The 20,031-nt window shown below is 47.9% G+C and overlaps 1 protein-coding gene across 2 annotated transcripts; it reads left to right on the top strand.

The window, feature by feature from the left end:
- Positions 1–5,783: 5,783 nt before the first annotated feature.
- On the top strand, positions 5,784–16,755 carry bmp16 (bone morphogenetic protein 16). Of its 2 annotated transcripts, none has more exons than XM_021587404.3 (3): positions 5,784–6,455; positions 12,869–13,221; positions 13,919–16,755. In XM_021587404.3, the coding sequence occupies exons 2-3, from the start codon at positions 12,876–12,878 to the stop codon at positions 15,001–15,003; spliced, it is 1,431 nt and encodes a 476-aa protein (XP_021443079.1). In that variant the 5' UTR covers positions 5,784–6,455; positions 12,869–12,875; the 3' UTR covers positions 15,004–16,755. The 2 variants fall into 2 exon arrangements, with proteins under 2 accessions (XP_021443079.1, XP_090080436.1); XM_090224310.1 differs by having other exon boundaries at positions 5,911–6,455; positions 11,070–13,221.
- The last annotated feature ends 3,276 nt before the right edge of the window (positions 16,756–20,031 follow it).

Raw genomic sequence — 20,031 nt, 5'->3', positions numbered from 1 at the left:
TACACAGACAGACATACACATACCAGTTAACACAAACACACAGAGATGCGAACATCCCTCTCCTCATCCCTGGTTGTCTGTTAAGGACAGTTATGTTTACGGCTTATGTACTTGTCGTTCCCACTACAGATAAACAGATGGGGAGATTGCATTGATGGCCGGACTGACTGACTGACTGCTGAATGTTGTCTGTGAGAACAAACATCATGGGCACCATGGAAATGGAGGGTGACAAAGCTTACATAGTCCTGAGCCCGTCTCCACAAAGCTTCTCAGAGTGGGAATGCTGATCTAGCATGAGTTTAGACTTTTAGATCATAATTAATAGGATTTTATGGACAGATCCTAGATCAGCACTCCTACTCTTTGACGCTTTGTGTATACGGAGCCTGGTCTGCCAAAGACCACACTGTGTATCTGGAGATGCATCAGGAGAATAAAAACTAGCACACCCAAATGTACAAAATATAAAAGTAGCACATACTAATCTTGTGTAATTGAAATGTATATTATCTTTTTGTCTCACAATTGTTGTCACTATTATTATCATAGATATATAATATATCCCATTTACCCTTAAAAATGAGAATGGAACAGAGGACCAAGGGGAAAAAAAACGTGTACGGGTGAGGTGAGTCAAACTGACTCTGAAAATACTCTTAGACACACTACTGCTGATTACGCTACTCACTGTGTGCTCAGCTTGCCAAGGAAGGGAGACGTAGTCTGGCCTCAACGGTGGTGTTGGCACCTGCGTTAAAAAGTATACAGCTAATGTATCAATGGTTCATCACCCACTCTTCTCTGGCACTGCTTCACACATGCAGTTTGTTGATCTTGGAAGTCTGAAAATACCTCAAACATAAATAGCTGACCTTGGTTCAGAGCTATATGTATTAAAGTAGACACAGGAACGGGAAGTACCACAGCCCTGTCACCCCAGACACAGGGCATAGTTTTGGGGTCGTCGTCAAGGCAACACAGAACTGTGTATAACCTTGAATGAAAAAGCTATCTGCTATTTCAATGTTCTGTGAGATATTTTGCTGACGATTGTTGATGAGAGTGGACAGGTTTTGGAGAAGTCGATCAAGCCAAAGCTTTACTCCTCTCAGAGATCACTGTCCTATGCAGGCAGTCATTTGTGTGTGTGTGTGTGTGTGTGTGTGTGTGTTGCATAGACAGTTTGACCAGATGGATGATATAAAGTCTTGGCTTGCTCTAGACAGCTTGGATGCTGCTAGTGGGGAAGTCCCCTGTGGTGGAATTAGTGCGGTCTGACTGCCACGCTTCTGAGAGGTCATGGGGATCACAGAGGTCGTGTCTACACTTGACACTTACACGTGACTCGAAGATCGCATTGAAAAGACGGGTCTAGATGCACAAAAGTCACTTTGTGATCTGATTGTGTTCAGATCTGGCTTACCACTTCAGGAGGTACTCAAGGAGGCATTGCATGCGGATTTCTCCTCTGTCTGGCTACCGAAAGTGCACACAGTGGGCGACGACATCAGCGCTCCCCCACAAGTCTCCAGAAAACGTGTGTTTTGGGACAGAGGCACCTTTTCAGTATAGTGTTGGAAGAAATACGTGTGAGCTGGCCTCAAATGCTAGCCAGCTAGCTAATATTTAGAATAAATATTTGTTGGGGGGGCTAGAGATATGCTAAAACGTTTGCAATATCTTTAGCGTTGCTTGCTAGCTAGCTAGCTGGCAAGCTACAGAAGTTAACTGGCTAGTTAGCTACAGTAGTTAGCTACCTCCTTCAATTGTTGTTGTGTTATTATCATATTCTGCCTATTCCACCGTCTGTAGAATATATGCTGCAATTTGAATATAGCGCAGGAAAGGGGAATCTGGCCACACTGTGGACACGGTAGACACATTTAAATGTAGATGTACGACGCATTCGGAATTCCGTGATCAGAACTCTATGATCCGAATACTAAAGCTGCATGAACTGTCACGTCGAGAGAGAGAGTTAGTTTTATACGTGCCCTGTTTATCTCTCACATCCACTCCTCTAACCTCCGTACACATTTATAAAATGATTGTCTTGATAACAAGGACGAACACTCCCCCACACGCATACACACACCCACACAATCTTCAACACACACCCTGGTCCACGTTTGCCTGCTCAACAACCTTGTCTTCAGCATTTGCATGATAATTGGAATGTGTTTCTGGGGGAGGGAGGGGCAGGATGTCGAACAGTCAGTGTGTGTGTGTGTGCATGCGCATGCACGTGTGTGTGCACGTATTTCTGTGCGTTGGTGTGTGTGTAAGGGAGAAAGTAAAAGTGAGTCATCATATAACCTGAAAGGAAAGTGTTGGTACAGCAGGTTTTGTCCTGCATTTGCAGGAAGGTTTCAGTCAATAGGACACCGAGAGGAAACCTGTTGGCTCTCATAGTCTCCCGGTGAGGTGGTGGTGGAGGGTGGTGGTGGTGGTGGTGGTGGAGAGTCTGAATGAACGAGGGGGAGGGAGGCCAGAGGGGTGTTGCCATGAGTGACCCCCTCCTGCCACCATCTCCCTCTCCCTTACTCTGTCTTGAAAACAGTGAGCTCAGGAGAATGGAATCTTATCTCTGCAAAAATGCACTTTGGAATTCATCACCAGCGAATGCAAAACATCAGCTCCTTGTGTGCGTGTGTGAGCGCATTTGTCTGACCATGCGAGCATGTGTTTGTCTAACCATGTGCGTGTGAGAGTGTGTGCCTATTGGTGTGTGGTTTGTGTGCACGAGAGTCTGTACATGGTGTGTGTTTTGTGGGCCATGAGTTACCCCAATTCTTTCATGTGAACTGTTGGTGAAAGTTTTCCTCTGTTCCTCCTCATCCCTCACACTGCAGTCCACTCTCGGACATCAAGATCAAATTGTCCTTCCCAGCACGCAACACTCACAAATCATCCACTCCACTCGCAGTGTCATTCCTTCAGAGGCCAAACCCAGGATCATTTGTTCTCAACATTTTAATAGCAACTGTGTGCACTTCCAATTATCTTTCCTTCAAACGATTAAAGATTAATACTTTAATATGATCTTCAATGTATTTTTGAATACCGTATTAAGGTACATTTCACAAGATACAGATGTAGGATATTAATTTGGTAAAGTTTGCTACAGCAGGAAAATTATCTTGCAGCAACAGGAAATGTGAATTATTATGTGTATTATAATTAATGGACATTTCTTTAGAGTGTTGACATTTTTTGTTTGGGCAAATCAAGTCTGACATTTTAAAGAGAAAATGACAAACTTTAGAAGCCATTTAAACCTCGAATACTCTACACAATTCTCAGCAACAAAAGAGTGATCAAATTAAGATCCTACATCTGTACGTACAAGTTGGCTATTTTCAATGGAACTTTTTTCAGGCAATATCGCTACAGAAATACCAGTGCACAATAGGCTTTAGAGCACACCATCAGCCATCTCATATACTTACAGAGTGACATCAAAAGAACGTGTGTCATGCATCATGTGTGTGCAGTTCTCAGTTTAATGAGGTTACCTGAACAAACAGATGTTTAGTTGGGAACAGATAAGGAGTTTGGAACTTTGTCACAGATATAAAGTGGCTCGTAAATCCTCCCATTATCGCCTGAGAAGCATTTATACTCACGCTGAACAGCTCTACTTCAGCTGTTTGTGTTATTGCTGAGGCCAAGGATCACTTAAGACCCAAGATACGCCATCGTCAATACAGTTTTACTGCTCTTCTCCTCACCTCACTTCCTGCTTTCACGCCTAGGCTATGCTATTTTCAGTCCCACCTGACTCTACAATCCATTACGTCTTTAATTCAGCGATTAATTGAGCAGTGACATGGATGCGATGTCTCTGGGTGGTTGTCAGCCGTGTTGAAGTTCAATTCATCAAATCATAACAGAATGAAGCCCTTGTGTGTAAGGTCCATTTCTTTGATGACTTTTCCTATGTCAGACACACACAAAGGGGCAACAATGTTCATACCGTACAATATTTGTACATAAAGTGTGTGTGCTGAAAACTAAGGTACGCCATGATGATGATATAGGTAACAATTTGAAGTGAAGGGTACATAGGGATCAAGGGCCCTAGTCTCTGTCCCCTCTTCTCCAAATGTGACTCCAGTCAGTGTAGTGGACAGGAAAAGGATCGAGGGGTGGTGGGGGGGAAGACTCCGGTCGGCTTGTTAAGAGAGCGGTGAGGTATTACTTTAAAAGCTCCTCCACCCCCGTCGGAATGTGGAGGGGGGAACGTGGGACAGCGGACGTCTTTTCGAGAGGACGGGAAACCTGGGGGCAGAAGTGGAGTTATACCACTGCTCTCGTGATGAAGGGTCCTTACAGTAGCCTACTCTAACTGAAGGTTCCATATGCAGCAGATGGGAGTCTATGAAACTCACTCCTCAGCCTGGAGTATTTTCGGTGGCGCAATTGGGTAAGACACTTCAGGAGGGTGGTCACGTGTGTTTGCAAGGCAGAGGTCCTGGGTTTGAGCCTTGGTAAGAGCTGAATCAGGGGGGAGCGGTACTCGTACTCGCTTTACACATACAGTAGCATACTCACTGAAAGGTACATACAGTAGCCTACTCACTGAAAGGTGCATACAGTAGCCTACTCACTGAAAGGTGCATACAGTAGCCTACTCACTGAAAGGTGCATACTCTCACGCCCTGACCTTAGAGAGCCTTTTTATTTCTCTATTTGGTTAGGTCAGGGTGTGATTTGGGTGAAACATTCTATGTTTTCTATTTCTTTGTTTTTGGCCAGGTATGGTTCCCAATCAGAGGCAGCTGTCTATCGTCTCTGATTGGGAATCATACTTAGGTAGCCTTTTTCCCACCTGTGTTTGTGGGTAATTATTTATTTTCTGTGTGTGTTTGTATGCGCCACGGTTGCGCCACGTCCGGTTTCTGTTTACCTATTTTTTGTGAAGGTTTCACTTTATTAAAGATGTGGAATTATATGCACGCTGCGCCTTGGCTCATTTACGACAGGGAGTTTGAAGACAGTGAACGTGACACGTACAGTAGGCTACTCACTGAAAGGTACATGCAGTAGGCTACTCACTGAGAGACTGGACTGGTTCATGTTATGGTCACAGCACATGTTGCTTCCTAGTGGCCTCTTATTGGATAACATTAGATAACGGTCCTGTGAATTGTCTGAGCTCACAGATGGGATGGTGTGTGTGTTGTCCCTCTGGCCCAGGGTAATTCATCAGACTGGGTGAATTGATGGGAGTTGGGTTGAGTGTGTGTTTGGGGGTGAATCTCCAGATGAAATCTAATATGTGAGACGAAGCATCTTAAAGAGACGTTTCCTCGTAGCCCTGCCCGATGAATACCAATTTGGTGGCCGCCGCTGGAAGGACGATTGCCCCTTGCTTGAACAAGGCGGTGGGGAATTACAATGTTCCTTTTTCTGGCTCGATCCATCCAATCACAGCCCCCAAATTGTAGTGACTTTATCCTCCCCTATGAGTCATCCATTCATACCTTGGTCTGGTAAGAGAATATGTTTGGTCTTATTCAGTAACATACTCATGAATTGATCATGGAGATTGTATTGTCTATGATCATCTCAGCATGTTAGCTGATAATGAAAACGGTGTCCTTGAAAATCAGTGGGTGGGTTTGTAAAAGTAATGAAGGAAAATAATTAGCCAGTCCACCCTGACCTTATCTCTAACTGTGTGTGTGTGTGTGTGTGTGTGTGTGTGTGTGTGTGTTTGATGGTAGTGGGGGTGGTCTGACTTAGTGACATCACCATCAGGGAGGATCCAAATGACCAGGAAAGTCAATTAGAGTTACACTGAGTTTACCAGCTGGACTCTCTGTATAGCACAAGAGAGAGAGAGAGAGAGAGAGAGAGAGAGAGGAAAAGGGAAAAAGGGGAGGAGAGACAAAAAGAGAATGAGAGACAACGAAAGAGAGGAAGGGAAAGAGACACATTTCGGAAGCTGGGGACCAGAGGGAATTTTTTGCCGGTTACAGAATAGTCTCCAGACTAATTTGTCTTGTGCAGGTCCATACAGTAGATAAATTGCGTGTATATTTGTCTCTCTGTGTCTGAGCAGAGGTGGAAGTGTCGGCGACAGAGAGAGGGAGTTGCCTGTTTGAAGAGGTCAGGCAGGCAGGGGAAAGCCGGTGGATATGTTTTAAGAGGCCGCTTATCTGAAACTGACAACAGGATGAGAGGGTGAGTGAGGGGGGAGAGCCCAGCAGTACAGGGGGAGAACCATGGAGAGTACACCGTCCTCATTCACAGCCCACTCACAGAGGACACACAGACACAGGCTAACCTGAGAGAGAGAGAGAAGCAGAGATAGAGGGGAAGAAAGAGAGGGAAAGAGTCTACTTTGTCCACTCTGTCCGACCGAGTGGGAGCGAGAGGCGAGGGTTCGTAACACTGGAGCTCAAGGATAAACCATGGACTCTGCACACCTCTTACCACGCCTGGACGTGAGTACTGCACACTCACACACACACACACACACACCCACCCATAAACACACACTCTCTCACACACACGCAAACACACACATATACTGTCTATGTCTGCCAAGCCAACTCTGCCTGGCCACAGGAACTTCACTGCTCAAACCATTAGCCACTCTAGGGAGAACAAACGCATGCTCACACGCCCGCAGAGGCTGGCATACTGTGTTGCTCTAAATCAAACGCCTGGAAGCCGAAGGTCCGAGAACAATGTGACTGTTATGTTTTCAGAAGACATAACGTGACTCCTCTGTAGGAGCGTAAAGGCATGACTTATTCCTCTGTGTTAACGGAGAATCCAGCTTTTCAGTGTTGTTTCTGTCTTTTCCACCTCGGGTCCTGTGTCGACCAGACGCGTGAAGTCTTTGAACTCTCTGATGTCACGTGTCGGACATGTCACTGTTTCCACCAAATGCTTCTGCAATGTTCGGCCCTCAGCGAGCCCCCTGTTCACCAAAACGTAGCCTCCTGCTGCCGGTCACTTAGCTCCCTGACTCTCAGATCGTCTGAACGTAGCTCGGAAGGAAACGTGTGGATCACGGCGAGGGGGGGGGGGGGAAAGTGTGAAAATGGAGGCGTGCAGTTGTGAATGTCCGAGCTGAAATTAGATGAAGACGTACAAGAGCCGAACGCCTTTCCGGTGACAGGTTCAGGTTGAAATAGAATGGAGACAAAGTTGACTTGTTGATGCTCTGCACCTTATGTGCTACTTAGACTCTTGTGAGAATGTACCTGGGAATGAAAGCCCTGGCAGTAGTGACTACTATACTGTACATTGTGTGTCTGTCTAATGTCTTTCCAAAGGACCAGGTAGCTCATGTCCCAAATCAAATCAAATGTTATTTGTCACACGCTTCGCAAACAACAGGTGTAGGCCAATGGCGAAATGCTTACTGACGGGGCCCTTTTCTCACAAGGCAGAGTTAAAGATACATTTATATAAAAACATTAGAATAGAAATAGTGACAAGAGGAATGAAACACAGTGAATAACGGAGAACAATAACGAGTCAAAATAGCACGCTATAAACATGTACCGGAACCGAGTCGATGTGCAGGGCTACAAGGTAATTGAGGTTACTATATACATACAGTATGGTACAGTAGGGGTAAAGTGACTAGGCGACAGGATAGATAATAGACAGTAGCAGCAGTGTATGTGGTGAGTGTGAAAATGTGTGTGTGTGAGAGTGTCAGTATGCATGTGTGTGTGGGCGCATGTAGTGTGTGTGTGTGTGTGTGTTGGGGTGTGAGTGTAAGTATGTGTGAGTGTGTGGGTCCAGTGTGCCAACAGTCGTCAGTGCACGAGAGTTAGTGCAAAAAAAGGCCATTACAGGTTGTCCGGGTAGCCATTTGATTATCTATTTAGCAGTCTTCTTTAGCAGTCTTCTTTAGCAGTCTTCTTTAGCAGTCTTCTTTAGCAGTCTCATGGCTCGGGGGGGGAGAAGTTGTTCAGGGTCCTGTTGGTTCCAGACTGGTACCACATGACGTGCGGTATCAGAGAGAACAGCCTATGGCTTGGGTGGCTGGAGTCTTTGACCATTTTTTGGGGCCTTCCTCTGATACCGCCTGGTGAAGACGTGCTGGATGGCAGAGAGCTCGGCCCGAGTGATGTACTGGGCCGTACGCACCACCCTTTCAAGGGCCTTGCGGTCAGGTGCCTCGCAGTAGCAGTTTCTGGCGATGTTGTGAGAGAGTTGGTTGGTTCCCCAGTAGCCGGAAAATGTCTGGTCTACTCCACCTCTCCTTAGGGAGCCTCATCGTCTGCTGTCATCTTAACCCTGTCTGCATTCTCCTCCGTGTGTGTGTGTGTGTGTGTGTGTGTGTGTGTGTGTGTGTGTGTGTGTGTGTGTGTGTGTGTGAAGCATATTTTTGTTGTGATTGTACGTGTGCATGATGCATGCGCAGCGCTATGCCTTAAAAAACATTCAAATCGATTGGCTTTTGTCCATCACACGCATACACATTCACACACACACAACATATCTGTTCCTCTTGGCATGTACGTGTTTGCACTCAGCCTGCGTGGTGCGTACGCGTGGAGCCGTGCAGTAAATACCGTGGCAGGGGCCGGGGCAGTAAATACCGTAACGGTTTGTTGAGGAAGGCGAGCGGCGGGCTGAATGTCTGGGGCCGCCCGCTCATTAGCCTCTTAATCGCCCCAGCTGGGATAAATTATAATACACTCTAATAAAAACCACCCAGCAGGCAACCAGGAATATTATTCTAATGATTTCATCTGTCACGCTTCGAGATAAAAAAAATGTTTTGTCCTCCTAGCTTCAGCCTCATACATTAAATCATAAAGCAGTGAATGCCGAGGTCATCAGAGAGCTCCGTCGTGTGTTAGCGATGTATAGAGAGGGGTGAGGAACATTCCAGATGCATTAGGTGTAGGTGTGTCGATTTCAGGTGATTATGAGAATGGTCCACACAGGTGCTGGTTGAGCAAGTTAGAAAGAAAAAACAAACGACGTTATTGCGATGTGTGTAACGTGAGCTTGCCCAAGTTGGTGTGGGTGAGTTGAAGATTTCCACGACATACAGTCATTATGACATGGGGCAGCCAGTCTCTGTGTGTGTGTGTGTGTGTGTGTGTGTGTGTGTGTGTGCGTGTGCGTGTGTGCGTGCGTGTTAGAGAGCAAGAGAGAAGGAAAGGGAGAGAAGGAATCTGGGGAAAAGAAACACGGGAAGAACAACAGGAAACGAAAGTGGCGGGACCAGGCGTAACACGAAGACAGCGGCCGCGGATAAATCAGCCGGCTGCGGTGACACTGGGCCCTCTCGCCCCGGCAACACTCGGCAGCACTCTTCCGCAAAAACACCATTCATTTAGAGGGCTTAGGAAAAAGACCAACATAAGGGAGAGAGGGGAGAGAGAAATGAAGATAGGGAGAAAAAGAAAAACAGAGGTTGGGAAAGAGAGAGACATGCAGATAAAGAAGAATGGAGAGACAGGGAACACAGGGGGGGGGGCAGTGGAAAGAGATATGGAAAAGGACAAGTGGTGATAGAGAGACTGAGTCAAAGAGAGAGAAGGGGAGCGTATATACAGAGTATATATCTGTATATCTTTGTATATATCTGTATATCTCTGTACATCTCTGTCTATCTTCACTTCTCTCTCTTTAACTCTTGTCTCTCTATCACCCCTTGTCCTGGTCCATATGTCTTTCCTCTCCCCGCCAGAGGAGATATACAGAGAATAGAGGGGAAAGAAATGGAGAGGAACTAAGAGAGAATGGGGGGGGGACAGATAAACAGAAAGGGGGGGATTGATGCAGCGACAAATGAAGGCGATAAAGAGGGACTAAGAAAACGAGAGACTAAAAGACAGAGCGTGAAGAGACGTAGAGAGAGGGAAAGAGAGACACTTATGTTGGTCTGTTTTGATCTGTGGGTTCAGAGGGCCAGCGAGCAGACCGCCCTGCCTGATTACACACACAAATCTCTCGTCTTCGTGCGCATGGGGTCACTCTACCGTCTGCTCCGGGTCAGACATAATCTAATATGTCTGAGAGCACCCCCTCTCCCCACCTCACCCCTCACCTCCCCCGGAAGACTTGATTAGTCCCATTTCAGCGGAGAGAGAGAGAGAGGGGGGGGGGGTGGAGGGAGGGAGGGAAAGCTAATGCAGGGATGTCACCATCCAGGATGAATGGAGAGGGGGGGGGGGGGCTTGACGGAGAGGATGGCAGATAATGAGGCCAAATGGAGTTTAGTGGCTTCTCTCCCAGTTTAGATTAGCTGGAGAAACACAGGGAGATGGGTGGACGAACTCTAGATGGATGTATGGCAGGGTGTCCTCTGACTCCCCCCCACAACCACCACCCCCACCCACCCACTCCCCCTTCTGCAAGTAACCTTTGAACCTTCATTATGGGGGGGGGTCCTCAATCTAGTTTACGAGCCTTGGGACGCCACGGGAAAGGCTGTACAGTTGTGGCTCTCTAATCTCTAATCGTACTCTAATTGTCCTGTAGCGTTGCCTCAAGTGGAGAGGCATCGGGCGGAAGGACATTACTTTGGGTGGGGCTGCCTGAGTTAATGGCTAGTGAGCAGAGTCCCACGCTCACAGCTTATTTTCCCAGGGTATTACTGTGTCTGTTCTTGCTCTCGCTCACACACACACACACACACACTCACATGCTTGCACGCACGCACACACACACACACACACACACACACACACTCACACTCACACTCACACTCACACTCACACACACATTCACTCACACACACACGCATACACACACGCACACACACACAAACCCACACACAGCCCGTGAACTTCTTGTAAACCCTACTCTGACACTATAGTATGATCGGCTGTCATTAGGGCGTCGTTATGTGTTCGTTGTGCCATAAACGCCTCAGTTATCTAGCTGTGTCGGACTTAATCGATTCTCAGCTCAGTACCGAGATGAGATAGGGAGAGTGCAGAAGTGCAGAACTAGAAAACACTTTGCTCGAGTCTGCAGGGAAAACTAGGACGTTGAGCTCTACCTCGTTTACATTCATTGAGACGTATCTTTTCTTCTTAGAATAATGACGACATCTGTCATTTCTTTCGTTGTAGGATGATGGTAAAGCAGACCGGTTGGGAGGAGAGAAGTCATGGCCCAGCCCAGGTCTCAGTCTCTACGTGAACCTCCAAACTTTGAATGCTTTGAACCAAATCTAGGGTCAGCTTACCCTCCCCCAATCCTAACGGCAAACTGACTCGCTAGTTAAGTGCCAACTTCATCCTACTTTGAACAATAGACAGGTCAGACACCCCTACCCTGACCTCTAGTTCCTGACTCCAGAGGGCACAAGGCCATTAAGGCCTGTAGTTTGTTATTAGTCACTCATTGGGGTGGTAACCCGGCTGGATGGGGCGTTAATGCTATGACCTCCAGCACTGGGCCTTTTTCCCCGCGCAGCAGACAGGCCAGTTAGCAACTATGGTCTCATTATTTGGTTGAAGCTCCTGTATAGGTAAGCTGTGGGAAGTAAATTAGAGCAATATAGATATAAAGTACAGTAGCTCCACTAGCTATTATTCTCCAGTAAAGTCAACTGGCTTTAAATAAATCAAATCAAATCAAATTGTATTTGTCACATACACATGGTTAGCAGATGTTAATGCGAGTGTAGCGAAATGCTTGTGCTTCTAGTTCCGACAATGCAGTAATAACCAACAAGTAATCTAGCTAACAATTCCAGAACTACTACCTTATAGACACAAGTGTAAGGGGATAAAGAATATGTACATAAAGATATATGACTGAGTGATGGTACAGTCATATATCTTTAGCTCATTGGTGGTGTTTATCAGGACTACTATTAAGGTTCTCCTACGCATGTACACACACACGCAAACACAGAATATATCCTCTGCTTAATCACTGTTATCCCCCTGTGCTTGAGTTTCCTAGGAGATGGGGCCTTGGCAACACATAGCAATACGTGAACAATAAGGAAAACAAAGTGGTGCTGTTTTTACAGCCATGTGTATCCAGCAAACAACTTCACATGGACTCCAGCAGTACATTTCTTGGTATCGCGCCAGACTTACTGCATGATAGCCCGACAAGCAGTGTGTGAATTACGTGAGGGGTGCTTTGGGGGAGGGGGGTTTCTCTAATTGAACCATTCTCCTATTTGTTTAAACAGCACGTTTGTACTGCTACAGTGGTAAATATGAAAATAAAAGATGACGCCAAATGAAACGAACACCCCCACCTCCCTGTCACGGTTTTAAGGCCAGTGAAAGTCGATTGGGGTTCGTTTTAAGGCCTCTCTCTCTCTCTCTCTCTCTCTCTCTCTCTCTCTCTCTGTCCCTGTCTCTCTGCCTCGCTCTGTCTTTAACTTTTGCTAGCGAACTTGCAACATTGTATTGACTGGGTCCAACCCACGAGCAAACCTGCAACATGATCAACTTTGGTCCCAGTGGATCTTACATAATAGTTTCACAGTTGATGAGCTCCGCACAGACAGAGCTGTATTTGAGTCCCGTATTTCAGCCTCTTCTCAGTCGTCCCGACTTGTCTTTCGGACCCCAAAAAAAGGTACATTTGTCACCAAGATGCGTCAATTCATTCACAAGAGTGTAGAACTAATGACATATCCCGAATGTCATAAAACGTTCTCTCTGAGGATTTAAGCTATGAGTAGTGGTATTTCAAACCCCCACACTCCAATTTGCTGAAAGACGTTAAACATATGGTATAGGAATTTCAATGAACAACGTGGGACTTTAAAGAGCACCACTGGAAGTGTCAAGAAGTGAACGACTTGAGCGTTCCGTTTCCTCTTCTCCCTGAAATAAACCCTAACTTCACTCCTCTCCTCACCCTCTCCTCCCCCACTCCTCCCCCTCTCTCCCTCATGCAGATCCACCATGTTCCCTGCTAACCTCTTGGTCCTGATGGTCCTGCTGCTACCTCAAGCCTCGTCTGGTCGCCAGGGCGGAGCCACCGAGCCCGATGGTAGTGTGTCGTCGTTGTTATCGTCATCACCAACCCCCCTGGACCCTAGCCTGGCCCAGACCATCCAGAACCTGCTGCTGAGCCGCCTGGGCCTGCAGTCCCACCCCAACCCCCGGCCAGGTGCCCCCGTCCCACAGTACATAGTGGACCTCTATCGCTTCCACTCCCAGCAGTACCACCTAGTCCAGGATCCACACTTCAGCTACCCCAGCCAGCATGTCCAGGAGGCCAACACCGTGCGCAGCTTCCACCACACAGGTAACATTACACATGTGGTCTGGGCCCAATATCCCCAAAGCGTCTGAGATTAGTTTAGCCTTTAAGATCATAATGAATAAGATCATATGGACAGATCCTGGATCAGCACTCCTAATCTGAGGCTCTGTGTGGATAGTTTGCAACGCTGTTCTACCTTGTCCTGCCACTGATTGGGATCAGTTCCACAACACGTTTTTTAATGGACACTGTTCTACACATCCCATTTGTAGTTTCAGTCCGGGTTAGATGGCATTGATGGCGACAGGGCTGTGATACCCAGTCTGTTTCTGTTATGACTCCACCTTGGCAGTCAGTAGGCTCCAAAGTCAGACCCTCTATTTTCCATTTGATAACGTGGATGTTTCCATAACAGTCACAAGCTAACCAGCAACAAGTGGAGGTCCTATTCTGATGCTAGTGTGTGCAATGAAAAGCTTATCTAGCTGTTTATGGCACTGAATGTGTCTGACATTTAAAGTTAAGGGTTGACAGGTCAATTTACCTTGTATTCGACATTGTGAGATTACGATGTTTGATAATAGGAAATCCTACAAGAGAGACCTCCATGGAACCGCAGAGAACATCAGTTTTGTTTTACAAATTGAACCTTCTTCTCTGAACTATCTTAACCCCTCCCTCCCTCCCTCCCTCCCTCCCTCCCTCCCTCCCTCCCTCCCTCCCTCCCTCCCTCCCTCAGAGTCTACCAGTCCCTCACTCCCCCTTGAAAAGAGGCAGACCACCGCGAGCAACAACAGGGTCCCCATCTCCTTCAACGTGTCGTCCATCCCCCAGGATGAGCGTGTGGTGTCTGCAGAGCTACGTTTCTTCCGGGGTGGTGGGGCCAGCCCGGGCCCTGGGGCCCACAGGGTCAGCCTGTTCCTCTCTGGAAGCCCTGGGGACTCTGAGTCTGAGCCCACTCTGCTGGAGTCACGGGTCCTCACACGGGCCCCCAACACCAAGCCAGCTGTCTCCTGGGAGGCATTCAGCCTCAGCACCGAACTCTTTCTGGGGGCCCACGCTCAGACTGGGAGCCTTTCCTTCCTCCTGGAGGTGACCCCTCTGGGTAACACCACCCTCCTCACCCCCCCTGACCATGATGCTTTACCACCTTCCACTGGGGAGGAAGGACGAAGAGTGGGACACCTGAGGGTGCGCAGATCTCTGGGACAGGACGAACACAGCTGGGCACGAGAGAGACCCCTGCTGGTTACTTACAGCCATGACGGGCGTGGGGAGGCACTAGCCGCCCATGTCCGGAGAACCTCTGGCACTGCCCAGAGGATGAGGGGGAGGAAGGGGGCCAGAGAAAGGGGCAGGAGTAGCAGCAGCAACCGGGGAAGGGACAGAAACAAGGACAGGGAGAGGGACAATGACCGGAGTGCCAGCCCTGGCTGGGGCAGTAGCTGGGACGAGGGTGGAAGAGTGAAGCGTAATGGTGGCCGCGCAGCAAAGCTGAAGCGTCTGTCCCGCACCCGCTGCCGCCGCCACCCACTCTACGTGGACTTCAAAGACGTGGGCTGGAACAAGTGGATCGTGGCGCCTAGCGGCTACGACGCCTTCTTCTGCCTGGGGGAGTGTCGCTTCCCGCTCGCCGACCACATGAACTCATCCAGCCACGCCATGGTGCAGACGCTGGTGAACTCGGTGAACGGAGCCGTGCCGCGGGCCTGCTGCGTGCCCACCGCCCTCAGCCCCATCGCCATGCTCTACCTGGACCCGCAGGACCGCGTGGTGCTCAAAAACTACCAGGACATGGTGGTGGAGGGCTGTGGATGCCGGTGACGGGAAACAAAAGAGAGGAGAGGGAGGAGAGAGATGGAAGGAGAGATTGATGGCGTAAAGACAGGGGGCAAGGACAGAACCCAGCCCAGCAGGACCACGTGAAACAAGAGGACCTGGATCTTGTGGCGGAGGGATGCAAATACTAGTACTAGCGGGGGGCCGGCAAGATGGATGAGGCAGGAAGAGAAGAGACGGGAATGTAGAACCCAATCCAGCAGGAACAAGTGCTTTCTAAGAAGTGCGTGGTGTCGGAGGGCCACAGCTGTCGGTAGTGGAAATAAAGAGGAGTAGATAGAGCGGAGAAGAAAGAGAGAGGGAGAGAGATGGAAAGAGAGAGAGAGAGAGAGAGAGAGGACAAACAGAGACAGAGGAGCCCCCTTAGGACACACAGTGCAGTGCTTCAGAAGTACCACACAGTGAGAGTCTGAAGAGAAGACAGAGGGAACGACGGAGAGAAATAACGAAGCAGTCTTCCACATCCCGGTAGGGGAAGAGGATGCTGCTGACAGGAGAAGAGGGGAACGACAGCCAGGAGTAGAGGAGAAGATAATCCTCCCATTAGCCCCACCTCCTCTCCTTCAATAGCACTCCACTCGCTGACAGCCCTGTGCTTGTTCAGTGCTCCCTCGCCAGCCCTCTACGTGTCTGTAACGTGTCTGTGTCTATCCGTGCTTAGTGTGTCGCTCACCTCCTTCCAGCATCAATCTGTAAAGGAGACGCACTCAATCAGTGGAGTGGAAGGGGACTGGCAAGAGATGAAGATATCAGTGCCAGAGTATACTATCTGTACGGTTGGACATCAATAGTGGCTTATAGTACAGAGACAGCTGTCATGTGGCCCATATGAGGAGGATGATACATATAGCCTTTGCATCAGTTGACACCATCCTCAAACTAACTCGGCTAACTTGTCTGGGCCAACGGACAGCTACTGACCTCTCATCAAGAGAGATGTTGACGGACACTCCTCGCAGACTGAATAGATATGGATTTTTCGCAGACAGACAGACATGAATCTTCCCGTCATGAGATATATATTTTTTAAACCACAACAATAATACAGAGGAATTATTATGCTATTGTTTGAATGTACTACTATCATTATTATTTAAAGATAACTTTTTGTTGTACATTTCCTTTGCAGAGATTAAGAAAATTCAGAAAACCGTTGTCATCAAAGTAATTCCATTAAATGGTAAATCTAACTTAACGAGTCACATTAGGTATTTAAATAGCAACCACATATTGTGTATTTAACCTTGAAAATATTTAAGATATCTGCTCTCTACAAAGCCACATGTACAGTACCGTAATACACCTAAAACCTGCGGCCCTTATAGTAGCTTTGGTACAGCAAGTTATGGTGGCTTTTGGTGTACTATACATACAAAAACACAGTGTTGTAATGATGCAGTCATAAGCTCAAGAAATGCCACATATCAAGGCTCTGTGTATTGTATTCTACTGAATCGTGTAACAAGAACACAATGTCATCGTCGAACACAGATGTCTTTGCTGGAGGTGTGCATGTTTTTTTTTTAAAGAACGGCTAATGTTAAAGCAGTTGATTTCCAGTGCCTTTTGGACGAGGGCTTTGCAGGTGTTCTCCTGTTATGAGTTGAACATTTTGAGTATCTTTCCAGCATTTTGCTTTTCCCTCTATTTAAATGGAAGCATTTAAACAACAGTCTGTAAAATGTTTGACATTGTCTGAAAACGTGATGATACCTGTAATAAACAGACCAAGCAGCACCTCTGTCACATGATTGGGTTTTGAAAATCAACCACATTTCCTTGTTCCTCCTCTGCTAGTGTTCTGAGGACCTATTGCTCTGAGTCTATGCACAAAGACAAGGGGAGAGCAGAGGGGGACTGTGAAATCCTTTCATTGGTCAGAATCTCTTTCAATCACAAATTGCCTCTAGATAGACATTTGAGTCAAGGAAGGAAGCCAGTGGTCCCTTGATGTACCCAGAACAAACCAGATTTGGCTGTAGGCCTCGAGTACCTATATAGTCCCAATGAGACACACATCCCTGTGATAGAAGGGCATGAGGAGAAGGCTATTCATGGGGCAGATCCACATCCCTTACTGGCAAAACCACTGCACCACCTTGTCAATTCACACCCGGCCTGTGATGCAGCCCACATGTGTTTCTGATCGCCAGATGTTACGCAGAGAGCTACTGCGCCTCTGAGCTCGCAGCAGTCAGTGTGCTCGGCAACGGGTCATTCCTCACGTCGTGAATGTGGGGGTCAAACCAACTCAACAGCTTTCTCGATCCCACATTCCTGTGTGTTGAAAGGAACTACCCCCCCCCCCCCCTCCCCTCCCCTCCCCTCCTCCAGATGGATCGGCTCACTGCTTGTGAAGTATTGGGAGGTGAACAGTGTGAAACCCACAGCCGCTTTGCTCCATCCCGGGGAGGGGCGACCCTCCTCCCCTCCTGTCAGAGGCTGGACGTGGTCCAGAGCTCTCTGGCTGCAGCTGGAGCTGTCCAGATTCTTCTTACATATTGCCTCTCACCAGCTGTCAACAGCAGCACACTGCCAACGGGGCTCCTGTGTGTGCGCGTGCGTGCATCTGTCTGTCTGCATGCGTGCGAGAGAGCATTAATGTGTTTGTGTGTGTAGATGTGTGTTTAGGTAAGTAGTGAAAACTATCTCATAAAATACACACAGCATGAGTCAGCCATGCACTGGCAGGAGGATAACCTTTGCTCCACAGAGGGTCTGTATCCTCCCTAACCCCTCCTTTTGCCCTAACTCCCCTAACTCCCCTCTAAGCCACTCTTCCCCCCAACCCATCCCTCACACATCTTCTCTCACCACCCAACCCATCCTTCACCCCCTGACCCATTCCTCATCCCACCCTCCCCTCTCCCCCCTCTCAGCCCATTCCCCTATCACCCGTCTCACCCCTAGCCAAGACTACTCACTCCCTCCCTTGCCCCCTGCCTCTACCTAACCCATCCCTCAACCCTTCCATTTTCTCTCACCGTAACCCCTCCCTCACCCCAAACCCTCCTCTCTCCCAGGTGCTGGATTATGACTGTGGTTCAGGGTATCAGGTGGGTGGAGCAGGACTGGGGAGTGGAGACAGGATATGGCCAGTTTATTTTGTCAGGTGTGTAGGCTCTGTGAGCCTGGGTAGCAATGGCCTTGACCCAGTCAACCCCGTGGAACACCTTCCCTCAGCCCTAAATCACACGCTACCGGGGGCTTCCAAACCCACCCGGCCCACAGAGACAGGGCCCCGGGGCCGCACCTCCAACCAGGTGCCTGGATGTATCTGCGATGGACCCCAGATAGACAGGGGAGTACACATTTCTCACATTACATAGCCCTCTTTCTGACATACAGAAGATAGCCGCATTCAGCGAAAAGTTTGCGAGAACAGCTTTACAGGAACCGAGCCGCGTTCAAGAGGCCCAGTGCAGTTCCAGCCACAAATGCCTGTTCAGATAGTACGGTTGTGATTATAACCTCGGTTATGGAACTCAAAGTCTGTGCTATGTGCAGATGGAAGTTTAATTGGAATATTCAGTAGTGTTAGAGTATTAGCAGAATGCTCATGTGATCCAGGGACTAGGGATAGGCCCAGAGGTGCCTCCATGTTGGAGTGTGGAGTTCATGGAAATGAACTCCATCTCCGTCAACATGCCAATCCAACCAGCCACACAGGCAGGGCCAAGGTAAGCCCAGAACAGAGCAGGCCCCATCCCTGGTATGCCCTACTAACTGACTGGCTTCTCCCCATTCACCCCGTAATACGGGAATAACTCCCACCACCGCCAGTTCACCTGTACAGCCCACCCACTGTCCATATCCGCCCAACCACACACACTTGCTCACACACTCCCACTCACACACACACACACACAAATTACCATGTTGGAAATTGCGACGTGCCAACCTAGGCTGGGATTCAATCCGAGCGCATTTTGTCGGCAATGCACATTTTGTCGGCAAAGCACATTTTGTCGGCAGTGTTCCCACGTTCGCGGAAAGCACATGCACGGTAAACGTTGCATATGTCGGCTCAATCTGAAATAACCTTTAAATGGCTCATTATCCAAATCCACGATTGGATTGAATCCCGGCCCTAGACTTGCCACGTTTAGGACCACAAGGCCCAAAGCATGGTTCAGCGTCAGAACCAGTGGACTGACTAGTCTGGCTACAGGATATGGTGACCTTATCAAGCAAAAAGCTCTGGGTGTAAGGGTTGTCGCCGGTGGAAGAAGGAGAGGACCAAAGTGTTAGTTAGTGGTTAGTGTTCATCTTTTTAATAAACAATTGAACACTTCAAAAAAACACAAAACAACAACATGACAACTGAAACAGTTCTATCTGGTGCAGACACACAAAGACTGAAAATAACCACCCACAAAACACAAAGGAAAACAGGCTACCTAAATATGGTTCTCAATCAGGGACAACGCTAGACAGCTGCCTCTGATTGAGAACCATATCAGGCCAAACACAGAAATAGAAAATATAGAAAAACTAACATAGACTGCCCACCCCAACTCACACCCTGACCATACTAAATAAAGACAAAACAAAGGAATAAAGGTCAGAATGTGACACTGGGCTTGAGTTACATTTCAAATAGCCCAAAATATGCTTCAGACTAGTTTAAAACTCTGTAGTGGGATAACATCAGGGATGTAGGTAAGAGCAGTACATGCTCCAAAATGATGTATGTGTTCCAGGTCTTTGAGGTCATTGTGATTTCAATAAAACTCACAACAGCAGTTCAGTGTGGTCACAAACGTGCAATATATGTCTCAGCTTCAAAGGTTTCCATGTACTATAACAGACACGGTTTTCAATCATGGATCCCCCCACGTGTACAATATATGATACATATTGTCATAAGATAAAACCTCCATAGCAGCTGTGGTAAAAGCCTCCCCAGCTAGCACATTTGGTTCCTTCGAAGTTGTGGGAACGTACGTTTTTGGTTTCCCATTGGTTCTGGGAACGAAGCCATAAGTTTCCTGAACGGTAAAACTGAACGTT

Source organism: Oncorhynchus mykiss, chromosome 27 (genome assembly GCF_057628025.1).
Source record: "Oncorhynchus mykiss isolate SJ-2025 chromosome 27, ASM5762802v1, whole genome shotgun sequence".
NCBI lineage: Eukaryota > Metazoa > Chordata > Actinopteri > Salmoniformes > Salmonidae > Oncorhynchus > Oncorhynchus mykiss.
Note: the sequence above shows the minus strand (reverse complement) of the source record. Positions and strands in the feature narration are given on the sequence as shown.

Excerpts from the sequence above, each read along its gene's own strand:
- bmp16 (XM_021587404.3), top strand. The coding sequence starts at position 12,876 with ATGTTCCCTGCTAACCTCTTGGTCCTGATGGTCCTGCTGCTACCTCAA. Across the intron at positions 13,222-13,918 it reads GCGCAGCTTCCACCACACAG|AGTCTACCAGTCCCTCACTC; the intron begins GTAACATTACAC and ends TCCCTCCCTCAG.